This window comes from Drosophila simulans, chromosome 3L, assembly GCF_016746395.2.
Source record: "Drosophila simulans strain w501 chromosome 3L, Prin_Dsim_3.1, whole genome shotgun sequence".
Taxonomy (NCBI): Eukaryota; Metazoa; Arthropoda; class Insecta; order Diptera; family Drosophilidae; genus Drosophila; species Drosophila simulans.
Window position 1 is genome coordinate 4,689,684 of NC_052522.2, and position 18,069 is coordinate 4,707,752.

The 18,069-nt window shown below is 43.8% G+C and overlaps 2 protein-coding genes across 3 annotated transcripts in view; both read left to right on the forward strand.

Annotated features, from left to right (window-relative positions):
* The window catches only part of LOC6736820, a 104,996-nt gene that overhangs the window by 62,655 nt on the left and 24,272 nt on the right, over positions 1–18,069 (forward strand). For both annotated transcript variants that reach the window (XM_039294322.2, XM_016170885.3), the window contains 2 exons: positions 9,029–9,130; positions 9,392–11,546. In XM_039294322.2, the coding sequence (XP_039150256.1) occupies positions 9,395–11,546 (2,152 nt within the window). In that variant the 5' untranslated portion in view covers positions 9,029–9,130; positions 9,392–9,394. The remainder of the gene's footprint in view (positions 1–9,028; positions 9,131–9,391; positions 11,547–18,069) is intronic.
* Positions 2,097–3,689, forward strand: LOC27206281. Its single transcript, XM_016170883.3, has one exon. The coding sequence runs from the start codon at positions 2,551–2,553 to the stop codon at positions 2,929–2,931; it is 381 nt and encodes a 126-aa protein (XP_016030475.1). The 5' UTR covers positions 2,097–2,550; the 3' UTR covers positions 2,932–3,689.

Below are 18,069 nucleotides of genomic sequence, written 5' to 3' on the forward strand. Positions count from 1 at the left end.
GACCTGCAAATTAACGCTTAGCTGGCACTTCACTCGCTGTCAAATCAAACGCGCAACCCCGTCAGTTGATTTATGACATTTTGATTGGGCGATAAGTGTCGGGAGTGCTGCATTTGTGTCTCCCAATGTTGTGACACCATATATCTGGGTTAAATCCTGCCAAGTTGGGTAAATCATTAAGCACTTCTACATTCAATTCAATTTGCCTTTAGGCAAACTCATCGGCAATACCTGCCTGTGTCGCTCTTCGGACCACAAGCTCAACTTAATATGTTTCAATTTCATTGTGCACTCTGCTAAGCCTACGACTTGGCCAAAACCCGGTGCTTCAAGGAGCGCACTTGTGCATGGGGTATGTGCACCCAGATGGAGAGGAAAATTTGTACAAATATCCCTGGAAAATAAGCCATTAAACGAGGCCAGAAAGTGGGCATTGAGTGTTTGCTCATCATAAATTGGGCAAAAATTGCCTGCAAGCCGCACTGCAAAAAAAGAGCGCAAAGCTATGCCGGAATTTAAATGGTTCCTAAGGATATGATAACATATGTTTTTGACTTTAAAATTCTAAATAAAAGCCAGAAATGCAGGGACCATCTGAAACAGAAAAAATTATTTCGTCCATTGTGTTCATTTTTCAAAATAATAATTTGCAAATTTTTTTGCATGTTGCTGTTCCAAGAGATATATTCTAAGAAAAAAACAGTGGATGTTTCTGTGTCAATTACACGGCTAAAATGTTCACACCTAGCGTTAATAATGCAGCTGCGAAATGGAGATGCATCCAGCGGATAAAGATAGAAGTACAAGCGTAGATACAGTATCTGGGGTCCAAGGAAGTGCGCCAAAGAGCTCAGGCTGATTGCATTTCATTTTCAATTTAACTTACTTTTATTTCGAACTGCTGCTTTTGCTGTTCCGTTGGTAATACCGCCGTTCGAGCTGCCGGTCTTTGCAATTACCAACGGAGGGCAGACAACAGTTGGAATTACATTTTCAATATTTCCCAGCAGCAAAGCAAAAGCAACAGCAATAGCAAAAACACTAGCATCAGCTTCATTTTTTCATTCGCTGTGCGCTTTTCCCTAGATTCTTGGGCACTATGGCCATAAATTTTTAACTACAAGCTCTTGAATGCAATTACTTTTCAATCTTTTTTTATTTTTTTCCAACAGCCCTTCTTGTCTAGTCTGGCACTTGCCCTATGTATATATGTTCTATAGTTGAACGCGAAAATTGCTTATTTCAACATTCAACTTTGAAAAGTTTCGTTTCGTCTCGTTACATTTTAAGAAAAAAAATAGGAAAGAGGCTAAAGTTTGCCATAATTCTGCCAGAGGTCTATCACTTTCATTCCCCGCCCTCGATTTTTTCCACCTCACTCCTTAGCTGTCTCAACAGATTACTTTTATTTTTGTTGCCACGTATTTATTTTAGAGCGGAAAAGTAGGTTGAACTTTGTGTTATTTGATCAGGATTTTGACATGCTGATTTATGCAAAGGCAAGAAATGTGAATTTATAAAAAATGGCGACATTTTTCCGTTCCATTTTCCCCTGACTGCACTTTGCACTGACAATGCAGTTATGAAACTTGAACTCGGCGATTTTGAAATTCCAAAGTCATTCTCTCAACACAAATAATGCAAAATGTGATACCACCTTTTGCACCGTGTCCCGCCGACTGTAAACTTTTTAAATAGTTTAATGCGTTTACCAAAGATTGGAATTGATTGAAGATATAGAGAAGTATTTCTATTAAGAGTAGAATTAAAATTCAATTTGTACGACGTTTTAGAAAAGTAAGTGAGCAATTTTTCTCAGTTATGGCTGTCATTATGCATATCAATTGCCTAGGCGTCATCCATTTCTTAGAGATCATTAATAAATTCTTAAAGGCGTCGCAGCTGTCTCCGGTGGCTAATCCTGTTCAGCAGTTATCCTTTGCATCCTTCGCTGCAATTCACCCTTTTCCGCGGCAGGAAAATGCATGCTCATCCGGCAGCGGCTTGCGAATTTCAGCTGCTTGGGAAAATACGTTGTGTAATGTCACTTAATCTTTTTATACGCGCCAGTTGAGATATATTTTTTGTTGTAAATTGCCCGGGCGGCCGCGAGGGCGGATTAGTGAAACGGATTAAGAATGAAAGTGTTTGCAAAATACTAAAACTTTACGACGGGCAGCAGATTAAGAATGAATTGTTTTTTATTACGCCAGCCGAAAGGGGCATAAGTCAAAAGGGCAGGTAAAGCGCAGGTAACTTTTTGTCGATGGTCAAGGGTTTCAAAAAAGTCGGGACTCCGAATATACACAGGTAAACACAGGCAGCAGGATGTGGCTAGCTGGGATGTATAAAAACTAGTGTGATTGTTGAAAGGACATCAAACGCTCTGAAAACGTTGGACAAGCAACATCGGATATCTGTACTCGCAACTGCAACTAATATTGCTGATACCACCTAAAGAATCTGCAACAGAAGCAGCAACGTAGAGCTATCAACTTGCTAAGGATCCTCGCCGGACTTTGTGTTTTACAAATACTTATCGATTATAAAATGCCGCGTTACCAGAAACTCATCAACGAATGCGACAGCAAGTCTGCAACAAATGCGGGCCAACAAGAGCAACAACATCGCTATCAGCAGCAGCCAAATGGGACGCCCAATGTGGGATATCACTTGTATCTGTACCGCCAGCAACTTTCTCAGAAGAATGTGGAGTACATGAGGTTGTCCAAGGCCAAGTACTTTATCACCGACACTCTGCTGGCCAAAACGGTTAAGAATTTGAAAGGCTGCAGCGTCGACGAGTTGAAGACTGTTAACCATCAGATCGTTTTCCGGCATAAACTTCGTCGCCAGATTCAGCGGCTTCGCAAGTTAAGAAGCTTGGGCATCAAGAATGCCAATCCCAAGATGGAGAGTACGGAATTGTGATAGTGATTAATATACACAGGATCGTCGGAGGCAATAATATTTTACCGCTATGGTTGAAGCATAGTACAAAAAATATCTCAAATACCTCTTACGTTTTTGGAAATCTCTAAAAGATGTGTAAATTATTCAAGAGAATGTCATTTGCTTAAGTGAATGGATGCATAAATTTATAAAATTGTATGGCCCAAAATCATGTCAATAAGCAGTGATTATAATTAGTGTGTATTTTGTCTGTACTAATAACATTATTGATTAATTAATTTAATGACGTATGTGAGCACAGTGAAGATAATTAAGAATAGCACAATAATTTGATTAAAATGTAATGAAATAAACTGCCACGCTGTTAGTAATCAAAGCTTTTATATCAATGCATTCACTTTAAATTATGACTTTAAAAGAGGCTGCCATAATATTTTGACCTTTCGAGGTCCTGTAGTTGGACGCCAGTTGTAACCAATATTTTTGGCAATAACCTAATTGTCCAAACAGCTGTTGCCACCTACTCAAGTTTAGACAACGACATGGATGTGGACAGAAGCAACCTCAATGTGACTATCAAGTGAGGCCAATTTGTGGCAGCCACTAATTGAGTTCTCTGTGCAACATCTTGACACGTGTCAAGACAAATCATTTGAGCTTTTGGGCCTTATCTCTTGACCGCAAGTCTTTTGGAATTTATGAGCCCTTCGGGTGCATTAAACTCGAATGCCATTATCGATTGGCAAAGGCGCTTTTAACAGGGCACGCAAATATGCAATGAATGATTGGGTACTTTTTGGGGCAGCATTTTTTAATTGGAAAATAATATTCACAAAGTGCTTTACACTTAACCGAACACCAACATCATTATTTTCGCTCAAATAATATTAATAAATGGCTACCGACCCCCGCTAGCCCGTAATAAATAAATGGCGCACATAATGCGGCCAGCAAGTCAATTTTATTATTGAAATGAGTCGCGATGTTCAAACAGAAACCTCAGCCCAAAGTGAATGTGAGTGTTAACAATTAAAGTACACACACTCACACACGGGGTGTTGTTTTACATATGCTCGCAATTATGCAGTCTGTGGGCGATGCAATTTGCAAACACTCCAAAGTACGCTATGAAAAATGTCGCATGCACATTAAATTTTCCACACAATCAATTTGGCGGCAAAAGGCGCACTTGCCCATATGTTAATTTCTATAAAATATGTTTTATACGTCACATGTTTAATTGCAGCAATATCCCGTCCAAAATTTAAATCAATTGCCATCTTGTGAGGCATAAGTACTTAAAGCGACAGCAGTCGATTAGTGCGCTTCATTATGTGCATCATTTTCATTATGTTTATTACGAGCTGCCCACGGGTGTGAGCCCCGCCCACTTTTCCGGCCCGCTCGCCAAGGAAACGAAACGCCCTGGTCTCGAGTTAATGCAATAAATAAAATTTCAACTGCACCGTCGGGCATGTTTAGCCGCATGAAAAGCGACAGTAAGCCGTGCCTGCATAAGAAGTTGCCTGTTTATCTTGGCCCGGTTCTTGCCTTTTGTTTATCCCGGTGTCCTGTGAGGGTCCTGCTCCTGGTCCAGGTCCACGTCCTGTTCCTAGTCCTTGTTCTGCCCCAGCAACAAAACAACAACTGTCCCTATCCCACGTTTTTTCCACTGGTCGGGCTCATTTGTTACACCGAAGAAAAGATATTATCAAAATATAGTTTTTATTTATACTTTTTCAATGCATTTTTATAAAAGCCAAACCCATTTTCTGGCGGTGTACTTTGCTGTCACTAGATGGCTGTTTTCTTTCAAAAAATTGCCTTCAGTGGTGGTGCTGGTGGGCTAGTTGGGCTCGGCTTTGACCCGTTTGGTTAGCGCAGTCGCTTGGCTGCCTGCTTGGCCAACTGCCCTAATGAGTTTACAAAAAGTTTTGCTTTAGCAAAATGCTTTAGCGGGAGTGTGGTGCTGGCGAGGAGTTGGCAGGAACTGCCCAGCATGTTATACAAATTGCAGGGGCCCTGGACAAAACTGTCATCAACGTGTCGTCCTTCTGCAGCCGTTGCATGCGGATGGAGGACGAAGGATGGAGGATAGTGAATCCTGGACGAGTTAGGCTGCCAGCCATTTGTTTACCTATCCCATTTGCACTGGCATGTTGCATTGTTGCCTGTTACTTGGCGACCGAGCGAAAGTTTTCGCATTTATGTTGCTGTGCAAGTTGCAGCAGAATATGCATTTTAATTAGTTTAGCAAAGTTGAGCAACTCCGGCCCAGCCAGACACACAGTCTCCGCTTGCGTCTGGTTAATTGCGCAAATTTAATGGCTGCCACTGCACTTTAAGGCCAAGAAAGTTGGCTGGCAAAAGTTGGCCCACACCGCCTGGCTGCCGGCAAACAGCCTACGGTCTACAAGCAAATGTACCACAAAAGTTGTTAACATTTCACATTTCACTAAGTAGCAAATTCAATTAGTTTGTTGTCGTCATCTTCCCCCGCAAGAGCATGTGTACATTTTAGTAAATTACTTTAATGCCCCGAAAGTTGCCGTTCCCATTTCGGCTTTGCAATTTATGCCTGTCGTAATTTACTTAACTGTCTGCTGCATAAATTAATTTGTCTAAGCATAAATCTGCCGACTATTTTGGCGCTGCACTGTGACCGAAACCGAAACGAGGCTGCAACTGATGGCAGGAAAGATACCTCATTAGGTTTTTCAATAAATTTAATTCAATATAAATAGAGTGCCGACTCAGACGCTGCCAGTCAGCCGTCTTCCATCTGCCGTCAGCCACTTCATCTTCATCTCCTTCTGGGCTTCGCATCCGTCTGCTTCTTTTGGCAACCGCCTGTGGCAGCTGCAACAAAAGCGGGCGAGGAGCAGGCACAGGAGCAGGAGCAGGAGCAGGAAGCAGCTCCAAAGTTGCACACGTCGCCTTCGGAGAGGACTTAAGGCAGCTGATGCTGGAGCTCCTGTTCCTGATGCCGCCATCTCCTGGGCAGGATGAAGCTGCTGCTTCCACTACAACGCTTGCCAAGCGAATATGCTGCTGGCAGTGCACTCAGAAAAAATCAGCACCCCAAAAATATGATAATATACATATAACATTTAAATTTATCATTTATCAAAAATCTAACTACCATTGAAGCAATCTCCATAAATGGAAACGAATGATTACTATTAATATTTTAATAAGCCTAGTTATTTTTCTCAGTGCCCTTCTAGCCTGCACCCTCTACGCTTCCTGATTCCTTTCTAGGGCCAGACCACTCCACCTCTTTTATTTTATGTTACTTAGCCTGAGCCGAGCTTAGCTGAGCGTTTGCAACGCGTAAATTTGGCGCTCCAAAGCGGTGATTATGTCGTCGTCGTCTGGTTCTGCTGCACATTTCCACCATGACAGCACCGCCGCTCCACCTCCCTCGACCACTTTCTTGGCCAATTTTTCGAGCTGACTGCAAACGGTGGCGCCGGGAACGTCATCACTTGAATAAATTAAGTTGCTGGCAAACAGCTAAATGAAATTGTTAATTTAGTGCTGCACAACGGAGCGTATGCTTGATGTGTCTGCCAGTTACCTGAGAAACCGGAGTTTGCTGACTGTCCAGCAGTCTGGCGTCCCGTGTCCAGTGTCCAATGTCCGCTAATCCGCTTATGGCATGATCCCAATCCAACGGGCAGCATATGCCCACATCAATGGAACCCTCCGGTGGATTCGTCGAGCTCAGCTGAGCTCCTTTATTTCGCCTTTGTGTCTCTGGTGCTGCGCATCTGCACCGTAATTGCATTTTAAATGTTCGTGCAGCTGCAAATGGGCAAATGATTACTGGAATTTATATTAAACTTTAACCCTCAGTCACTTAATTAGCCCGACTTTGGCTTCGACTTCGGCTGCAGTTTCGATTGGGCGTTAACTACTTTTTCATATGACCATCAATCTGCGGCATGGCCAAGTTTGCCACCCAAGTGGGCGAATCCGACACCTAACTACCAAACGGGCCAAGACAATAACAAAATCGAAAAGGAAAAGAACGGGGAAAACTTTGTGCGGAGAGAATGGGAGTCAACTTGGAAATATATTGAAAAATGCAGTAGTTCCTTTTTCGCCAAGAGTTCGTACCTCATTCCACCCACTCGGAAGCAAACTTTTGTGCAACTTGGCTGCGTCTGTCGTCCTGGATGCCCCTGCTCCGCCTGCCCCTCCTCGATCCTTTGCCTTTGCCTAAACTGACGTAAATTTATAATGACAAATTGCATTTGGCGCAAATGCGGCGGGTAAAAAAACGTGGACGAAACGATTCTCCCAACAGTCGTGGCCAATTGAGCGTGAAAAATTATGAAGCTGGAAAGGAAACGGATTAGAGCCAAAGCCAGTCAGCCAGCTAGGGACAATCAAAGTGCTTAATTACAGCTTAAATCCGCTTAAATGCAAATTCCTCCCTCTGATTGCTGATTATGCCAAGTGAAAAATGAATGAATGCGCCAGGTAGGAGAGTCGCCGACAAAGGTGAAAGACTTTCGAAAAACAATCGAATGGGTGAGGAATCAATAGAACAAAGAAGAAGATAATCTTTAAAAGAGATGAAATAATGAAAGTCGCTTTAATTTTTGTTTTAAATAGGTCTTTTTTAATATGCTTAAATATGTTATTTCCCTGCAAAGAAAGATAATATGCTGAAAGTCAAACTCATCTCATATTTACCATTTCAATCCCCAACCTCAAACCATCAGTTAAACCGCCAAAACCCACAAAAGTGGCTTAAACTTCACCCACAGCCTGTCCATGTTGCTGTTGTTCCCGTTCATGTTGCTACATCGTTACTTTGTTGCAGGCGGGGTCAGGGGTCATGCTCTGTTCATACTTTACTCAGTGGACTTGGGCGCCACCGCGTCAGGCGATAAAGCAAAAAATGACACGTTTTTAATTTTATTTCACACCTACACAAGGGCAGCCATGTAATCAAAACTGCAAGAGAGCAACAGTCACAACAGAACAGGCAACACGGCCAACACGAACAACAACTGCTGGTGACAACAATGCAACTAACTGAAAGTTGAAGGCGCTAGCCGGGCCAGGGCCAGAGAAAAATTAGATTTATCACGAGTGGTTGCCGGAAAAATTGTCAACATTTATAAACATTTTTCAACGGGGCACGCGGACGTGTTTGCAGGCCAAGTAACCGAAATAAGAAATGAAAAAAAGAAAAAAAAACTAAAATCAGCAACAGAACAACAATAAGAAAGTCTGGCCAAGACTAAGCCCGGTTCCACAGGCGTCAACTAGATGGCCAGGTCCGAACTGGGCCAACCAACACCTCTCGCGTGGGAGTTTTGGCCCGCATTTTGATTAATATCCAGTTGCAGGATGCGGCAAGATGCAGCAACATCACGAAACTGGCAGCAGAAAGCGCAGCAATCGCAGCAGGCAAGCAACATGAAAGCTGGCAAAGATTCTGGTCCCACTGATTGTGAAAAGTGGTCACGATGATGACAAAAATTCACTGCCGGCGAAATGGAAACAAAGTTGTTCGCCTTTCAGCCAGTGTGTAGGTGCTACCAACTCACTCTCTCTCTCTCTTTCGTTTCGGCCAATCTACACTCTTCAGTGAAAGCAGCCTGAAAAGAACTTTCCCAAAAACCAGAAAAAAATCAAGAAGAAAAGTGGCAGAGCCTTGAATGCGGTTTATATTCTTTTGACTGGTTTATTTGATTTGGCAGCCAAGGAGTGGGAATGAGCTGAAGCTGAAGAATTGTGAGAAATTGCTAGGGACTTGTGTGGGGCAAATTGAGTTTCGAGCATGGATGCGATTGGAGCTGCAAAAGGCACAGCTGAAAATATTTAATCACTTTGGGCGAAATTAATTAAGGTAAACAAGGAATACCTTTTTTGCGGATCAATTTTCCGCCTAATCCTGGGCGATTTTTTAGGACCTCTTTTCATTAGCAAACTCAAAAGCAAAACACAAACATTAGATGAAACCTGACTCTTTTCCCCCTGCCTGCACATAATCGCATTTTAAACTTTTTCAATAATAAAACTTTTCTAAACGGATTTCCCGCTGGACGCGTTGCGCTTTAATAATTTTTTTCACTTTTTATCTCTTTCATTCCAGGCAGCAGGCGGTTTTCAGCTGATGAGCAACAAAGGACAGAGTGCATCGGAGCCATTAATTTAAATTGGGTATTATGAGCGCACTAGCAACACGGACAAAAAGGTTCGTCCCGACATTGTGATATAAAATGCAGTTTAAAAATGCTTATCAACTGAATCTCATCTTAATGCTTATATGTTTTTCATACCTAATAACCCATTAATCATTATCGCACGGCATGACTTATAATTAATTCTTAACATGATAAGAGCATTTTATTTATAAATATTTTTTGACGCAGCAGACTTATTTATATTTTATTGTTTAATTACTATTTGTAAGCTGTTGGTATTATGTATTAATTATTTTTGTTTTTCTCTACAGCTCATGTACGACAAGTCAAAGAAATCGTGGAGTCAGCGGCTCAAAACGCTCGGCAGCGGTGACAGCGTGGACAAGAACGCTTCTCTAGCCGCCGTCAGCGGCATGCAGGCCATGCAGCAGCTGCAGCTGCACATGCAGCAGCAACACCAGCAACTGCAGCAGCACCAGCAGCAGCTCCAACAGCAGCAGCAGCAACAACAGCAGCAGCAACACATGGCCCACCATGGCCATCACCAGATGTTGACCGCCTACCAACTGCCGCCGGTTCCTGCCGCCGAGTTCCTGCCCAGCGCCCTCTCACGTTCGATGAAGTACGCGGAGCCGTGGATCTACGGCACTGTTCGTGGTATCCCGGCCCGCCCATCCTACGGGTATCATCCACATGCTGCTGCCATTTTCGCAGCGACTGAGGGAGTGCCGGGAACCACAGCTCTGGCCGTGGTGATCTGCTCCTGTGCTGAGTATCTGAATGGCACGAAACGTGACGTGAAGAAGGCGAGTGTGTGCAAGAAGTGCAAGGGGTCGCGACTGCCACTGGCCACCATTGGTGGCACGGGCGGCACAGTGCGTCTGCCGGCTGTCAGCGGTTCGAGCAGCTCGCGACGCCCCATGGCGGCCACCATGCGTGTGGTGAGTGCGGCGAAAAAATCACGTCCCTCCATTCTGGATCCGCAGAAGGATCCCTACGACCTGATGCGACGCACGCGACTCCTGTCCCCAGAGCCAAGCTCCAAGGAAGCGGACAGCAAGTCACGTAGTCGCAGTGAAACGGTGGCAAATCAGCCGAGGGGTCGCACTCGCACCAGAGCACCTCCCCCACCGGCCCCCATACAGAAATCTCCAGCGGTGGCAGTGCCAACAGCAGTTCCCGATCCCACGGACTGTTGGCTCATGGAGGATAATGAATCCCTGCTGCAGAGCAGCGGCCTAGCCTCGAGGGCTAACAGCCGGCGATCCATACTCCGCTGCCATGTCAATCCCTATGACCTGATCTCAAGCGAAAACGGCAAGCTCCAGAGCAACCTAAGGAAGCCCAACGACCACTTTGATGTGGCCGATGCCCAGCTGAACGACGACGAGCTGGGCGAGCGGAAGAACAAGGGCACTAGCAAGTTCTACAGCGGCAATGTGGCGGCCATAGCTGGCCAGCGTATTAGCCTGGGCGATAAGTCCGGCGACAGCTCTGATCCAGGTGACAGCTATGAGCGAATTATTATGGTTTCTGGAGCAGAGTCGACGGCGTCTAATGGACCACGACGACCGCCACGCAATAAAAAAGCGGATGAGCCAGCGGAAATGCCCGCAGCAGCAGGCGCAGCAGCAACATCACCTCCTGCAGCTGCAGTAACTGCAGCAACAACAGCAGTAAAGCCCAAGGCTGTGACTCCAGCCAAAGTGGAGAAAATAGAGAAGGACAATGATTCAGCTTATACAGTGCTCACTGTAACGCCCACTTCGCCAGCCATCAAGTCCATATTGAAGCGCCCCACGACTCTCGAATTGCCTGGAGTGGGAATGTCTCCTTTGTCACTTCCTCCGGTTGACAATTCTGGATTGGTAACGCCCGCGGGCAAGTCACAGTTCTATATACCGACGCCGACGGGGACAGCTGCCACGCCCACTCCCTCCAGCACGCCCATGGCCACATCAACACCTACACCCAATGGCTCCATCGCAGCGACAACAGCGGCAGCCGGAGCAGCAATCACGCCGGGTTCACGCAAAAAAGTGCAATTTATGGTCGAGGATAAAATCATAGCCACGACTGCGACAGCGGCGACAACTGATGACAGCGATGCCAGTGCTGCAGCAACGAAAACAAACTACGAATACTACAATCGCAAGCGAAATGCTGCAGCAGCAACAGCAACAGCAGCCACAGCAGCATCAGCAGCAGCAACATCACCGGCAACAGCAGCAACATCAACGGATCAGCAGGAGGCAACGCTGTTTGCGGCTGACATTGATGATGAGCATAACTTTACAACTTCCGGCGAGGCAGCTTCGCCGTTCATAAAACCGGATAGTTTGCATTATGAAGATGTTCTGCCAGGACACCAAATATTTGACAGCAGCGAGTCCTCTGCCAAATTATCACTGCCAGCGGATGGGTCGCCGCATGTCACTACGAGTCCTGTCAGCGTTTTACCCACTGGTGAGTACTCCGATTCTGGAATCCCGTCATGCCATAAAACAGTTGACTTTTAATTATGAGCTGCCCGTTCGGGCGATTGCAAAGGCCAGCACTTTTTCAGCCAAGTTTCATTAGTTAACTCACTTGCATCACAACAAAAAGAGTAAAGTTCGTTAAATTTAAAAACTATTAGAAAAGTAATTAAATGCTGAAATCTAATTTCGGAATAAGCTGTTGCTTTCGTTAGCATCTAAAATTAGTTATATATTTATATGTAGATATTCAACTTATTCCTTTCTCTGTGTATTGCTCACAAATGGCATATTTATTCCCAAGTGGAAGTGACTCCTATTCGCTGTCTACTATTTTACTCCCGTTTTAACTATCTGTCTGTCTGTCATTTATACACTCACTTACTGGACTCTGTTTGCTTTTGAGTAAAAATGAAAATGCTGGCATTGTTTGCTAATTGCTCATCATCACGGCACGGTCTACGGAGTTTGCCACATTGCACATTACGTATACGCAAAGTTGGCGGCGACACTTTATGCATTATACAAATTCCCTAACAAGCATGAAAACTGTTTTGGCCAGGGGTTGTGCGAAAGCCAATTGAAATGCTGACATTTGAATGGGAATAGAGGTGGGGAATACAGAATTAGAGGATAGGGGGTCACACCTGGTGCAAGTTCACGCAGGGGTTAACACCATAATCAAGCATCAGACGGAGCCGCAGTCAGGCCCTTTGACACAGTCTCCCTGTCAACGGCACACGCTCTGCCGCCCACCCACCTAGCCACCCACTGAACCACCCCATGAACTACCCACTGAACACCACCCCCTTGAACCACCGACAGCACGTAGCTGAGCGGCAAACAAAACGACAGTTCCAACTACAACGGAAACGACTAGCAGGCCAAGTCGACGTGACATTTGCACCCACAAATGGCAGCGACGCACGGCGATATGCCAGCGAACTATTCACATTCACATATGCAGTACGCTTACGCCAGGTACAGGTAGAGGGGGCGTTGGCAGAGGGGGGCGTGGCACACATGTTCGACTTCATTCAAAGCAAATTAACAGCCGGCACACAGGGGTTAAGCTGGCGGGGAAACCGACCCCATAGACAGACAAAAAGTTTTCATTCAATTAAATTTCGACGGTGGAGAAAAACTTGTGTCCATCAGGGAATTGAGTTGAGTTCGGTTGAGTTGAGCTGAACTTAACTAAGGGGAACTGAGTGAGGGTATCAGGGTTATTCAATGGCCTATGTGGGGCACCTGCAGCAAATAATTGCATTAAAGTGCAGTGCTTATTAATCATAAGTATAGTTACTTCTCAAAATAAAGCTATTCGATTGTAGGTGCTTCTGAATAATGTGAATAAATTACATATCACGAAGGTTATAGTGAATAGCATGGTATTTCCTTTATATACCGATTTGAATTTTCCTATAATTTCCGAAATTCATAAATTAAGACCTTCCTTCACATACAAGCCTCCTTGGAACGGCGGACAGCAGACTTTCTTGCAATGCCAAAGTATTCCAGCAATGCGTTCAGACAATGCCAACGCATCGTAAGGGCCCAAAGACACCAACCGACCACAATTGCACTCACTTCGCTCATGGCTGTCTATTGTGGCCAAAAGCCCAAAGAGGGAGCGGCGGGAGGAGGAAGAGGAGGTGGAGCAACAGCGTCATAAAGGTGACATGGTCGTGGCAATGGCGCCCACGTGTCTCCGCAAGACAATTACAAAGTTCCTCCTGCGCTGACTGCAATTTGTTGCATTGTTTGCCGCGAGTTAAAGCACTTGGAAGTTTGCAAACTATTTTTGATTTGATTTTTGAAATTGGTTCGCTACGGGCGCTTAGAGCCAACCACCCACTATATTCCGAGCATCCGAGATGATTTATGGCGCACGTGTTGCATTCACCGGTTAAAAAAAAAAAGATATTAAAGCGGAAAAAATAGCAGGAGAGTGGGTCGTCGTCGCCAGACGGGCCAAATCGCAGTGAAAGGCATTAAAGTGATAGAGTCTGGCCGCTCGACGGTGAAATTTGCATTTCCCATGCCGCAACGCCAACGCGGCAAACTTTGAGTCATGACCATGGCCTGAACTCGCCGGACTATTAATATTTCATATTCGTCTGCGATAGGCGAAAAGTGCGCCCCGATGTCCGAGCTCCGACTTCCGAATGGAATCTGAATGAAAATTGTAATATTTTAAGTAGTTCAGTTCAGGCTGGTGAAAAGTTTGCCCTTCCTTTCCATTAAGTCGATGGGTAAAAAGGTAGAAATGGTGTTCATTCATAGAAATTTGCTTTAAATGCAGGTGGGAAACCCTTTTATTCATCATCAAGGCAAAAAACAAAAAGGGTGGATAAACTTTTACTATTTGTTATAGATTTGTTTGAAATTTAATTCAAATTAAATACACATACACGTTAATAAAAAAATGATTTTTAGCTATTTGATTGTCATTTTATTACATTCAGTTAATAAAATTTATTGCTTTGTACATTTGTTTAACGCTTGCTTTTTTCCCACATTTACGCAGGAAATCCACTTTAATCACCAAAGCAAATACGTTTTTATCTAAGGACTTATTTGTATAGCTAATTAATTTGTGACAACTCGTCAACGGACTGGCTTATAGCCAACATAGAAATTTGTGACTAATAAAATTAAATTGCTTTGATAAAGGGCCGAAAGGAGCATTTAATTGAGCAAATCATAAAATTATTTAGACCAAGTTTCGAGTGGCATTGGGTTGGGAAATATTTCCAATTAACACGCTGCCGTCAGTTGAGTCTCAAAGGAATATCTATGCTAGGTGGAGGATATTAAGTCATTAGCATTTCCACCTCCCTTTTTCCATTCTGGGAAATTTTCACATTGCTTTCCTGCTCATTGCAATTTGCTTCACTAATGTTTCTTCTCTGTTTTCAAACGTCGCTCCATTCATTTAATGGCGTCTGCTTTAAATTTCTTTTCACTCGCTCGGTCGCCGTCTCTTTCCATTTCGCACTGACCTTCTCTTTTCCGCACTCGAATGAAGTGTGAATGGGAAAAGCGTTTGGGAATGAGATTTTTAAATATGGCCAGCAATTGTAGCACCAAATGCCAATAGCAGCAGCAGCAGCAGCAGCAGTGGCAACATCTACAGCAGCAACATTGTTACATTTTGCATTTTATATTGCCAAGCTCAGCGGAAGTTGAGCCTCATGTCTTCATGTACTTTGCATATTTACACTAATAGAAATTGTGGCAGGCAATTGAAAAAAGTTGCTGCTGCTGCAGCTCCATGTTGCCGCTGTTGCTGTTGCTGCTGTTGCCTCTGTTGCTGCTGCTGTTTTATGTGCGGCCATAAAAAGTGTCGCAGGCGGCAAGGGGGCGGTTTTACGGCCCTTCTTCTGCTTGAGTTGCTGCTGCGGCTATTTTATTGTTGCGACAACAGCAACATCACTAGTGTGTCCAGGCTTCGGCCATTCCTCAAACTTAATATATCCTGTTTCCTGATTTTCATGACGTCCCTATAAGTGCCCAACGAGCCCTTGTCCAGCTATGGCCGCATTTTCTCGGTTTTCCCGGGGCTGTCCCCCCAGTTTTTCCCCCAACCCCAATACCCAATGCTAACCCTGTGTGCCATTTTCTGCATTTAAGTGCAATTCTATGCAAGAATGTGCCGACATGCATATTTGTGCTAAAGCCATTTCCCAGCTCTCCTGGCTCGCTTTCCCCAGCTTTTGCCCGGTTTTCCCCAGCTTTTGCCCCTCTCAGCTGCCATAAAATGTTCGTTTTGCCAGCTAATGCATACAAATGCCTGATGCGCTTTTTGCATTACAACAAGAACAGCACAGTAAGTGAATGAAAAGGAAAGAAAAGAAAAGGGGAAAGACAGCTAAACAACAAACAGAATGGTAAATTTTCATGTGCTCATGTGTGTGCGCGATATGGGACATTCACTTTTAAGCTAGCATTCGAAAAAATCGCATCGAATTTGGACCAAAAAACAATGAGGAAAAGTCTCGGGCACTTCTGAAAAGCCCCAAAATTTGAGAGGCTAGAAAGTGGGGAAAAGAAAAAGTGAAAAAGGTGCAGGTAACTTGGGAAATAGTCATTCTGTTTTAAAGTCTATTAAGCTGATGACTTAAGTTGCCTTAAGTTCTGGCCAAAACCAATTAGCAGTAGCAGTTTAAAAAAATGGGCTCAAGAGTAGACAGCCCAATTTTGCCAATCAAAAGCTCTTTCAATTACTTAATAGCTCATTGTTTTCAGTATTTTATTATTAAATTTCTTTATGGAAATTCGGAAACAAAAATTGCAGCATTTTAAACAAAATCTATGCCATTTAATCTAGATCTCACATCTCTAGTCATCTCTACGACATTTATTTATGAATCATTAGGCTTTGTACCAAATGTTCCGCAAATACCAATAAATTTCCACGAACAATATATTTCCGTTGTCTTAGCACTCGCTCAAAGTTTTCTCAGAAATTCGTTTTAGATTCCGCAAACTTAAATAATAAAGTAGCCAAGCCATAACCAAGGGAAAGTTTTCCTGTTTTTCGTACAAGATCTGGCCATTTAAGGCAATTGTTGCCGCAGTTCATCCTGTTTCTATTCCAGAATAGATTTCTATTTTCGTTGCTCCTAATGCTGATGCTGTGTCTGCCATCGATTTAGTTGCTAAATAAATTAGGTTTCAGCATGTGTGTTGTGTTTTTTGGCACCACTGCAAAGCCACAATATTTGGGAGCGAGACAGGCAAAGACAAATGAACTGCCATTCGGATGCCTTGAAAATAGATCGAGTGTCACTGCCAATTTCGCACAGTGCAGGTGAGGGTGGAAAAATCCATCACTGGGTGGCTAGCAAAATATTTGGCATAATAATAGGAGTGCATGATGCATGCTGTCTATGGCCACTGGTCAATGGCCAATGACCAAGGGTCTGTTGCAATTCTCCGATTACCAATGGTCCTTCCTCGGATGGATTGCTGATTTTCCCGTGCGATGTGGCTTTTGGTCTACGAGTTGTGTGTGTTGCTGGCATGCAAAAGTTGCCTTTTGTTTTGGGGCTTTAAATAAAATGAAATTTTCTAGCTGCACTCTTGAGAATCTTGGCCACTGCAAATCAAAACCACAACGCTCCGGTGTGTGTTTGGTGTGTATCTGTGGGTGTGTGTGTGTGTGTTTTCATCGATACCGAACACAAAATGCCACTCGAACTGAAGGAGAGCGAAAGAGAGGGGGCTGGGCAATGTGAAAGAGACAGCACGATTGTTGTAATGAAACGTAACGAAAGAAATCAAAGCATGTAGCACGTGAGTGGCTGAACATGCTCATCTCGATATGGCAGAGCTCCTGCTGACCAGTATGTTACTACACGGAAAATATATAGATGGAGCAAAAAATAAGATATAATTCTAATAACATTTTTACAATTTCAATAAGGTATGATTAAAAAATACTTTAAATAACTTAAAAATTAATTCATATGTTTTCGGTTCTACATAAGTTTGAGTGGCACATTAAGCATATAATGCATTTTTAGCCGTGTAAATTAGACATCCAATCCAACTCCCATTGTGAAGATTGTGAAAAACATGGCTGGCAGTTGTCGAAGTGCATAAAATGCTTGCATATTACTTGTATTTCTTTCTGCTCTGCTCCAACTTCTGCCCCTCGTTGCGCCCCTGGTTGCGGTTGATTTTCCTTTTGATTGGCTGTATCCCCATCTACGTGTTGGGGTCACAGGAAGCGACCCGAGATGTTATTGTGAGAAAATTGTTGACCAGGCGGCAGACAGCAGCGGCAACTTGCAACGGCCAACGACAAACTTTTCAGCCGAGACGAGGGCCAAAGTTGTAGGTGCAAATAGTTTTTGTAGTTTAATTTGCCAATCAAAAGTTGAAATTAGCGCATTACGGCTGTCAATCGATTGATAACCATAAATGTGTAATTTTCCAGCTGTCATTGAACTAGACGGCAAATACATAATTTGTCGTACAATTTATATATTTTTCACGCCTGAAAATGTAGACTTCCTTGCTATCCAATAATTACCAGGAAAAGCAAATTGCATTAGGAAACTGTCACTCAGCGTTGCATTCAATCGAAGGAACTGTCAATCAATCGATCAGGCTACAACTACTCAATCGCATTTCGCTTTAACAATTTGCCAAAAAATGTCGATGGCTGCTGCAAGTTTTGTGCCATTTACAGCTTTTGGCAACTTCTGTTGCCAACGACACCCGTCAGTCTGTCAGCCAGTCAGTCAGTTAGTCATTCAAGCAATCAGTTAGCTGGCCTAAATGTTGACACTTTCATTTTTGCCGGCACATGCTGTTGCTGCAAACTGCAACTGCGACAAATATTTATTCATATTCATGGGTAACAAACACAATTTTTGTTTATTTATCGCGCCTGGGAAAAGGGGGGCGTGCCAACTCCTTTTGCGACACTTTTCACACTGAAAACTGCAGTGCGGCAACCTCTTGCCACTTGCCTCTTGCCGAAAAATCAACTGACAACA

Coding starts and splice junctions, on each gene's coding strand:
- LOC27206281 (XM_016170883.3), top strand. CDS start 2,551: ATGCCGCGTTACCAGAAACTCATCAACGAATGCGACAGCAAGTCTGCA.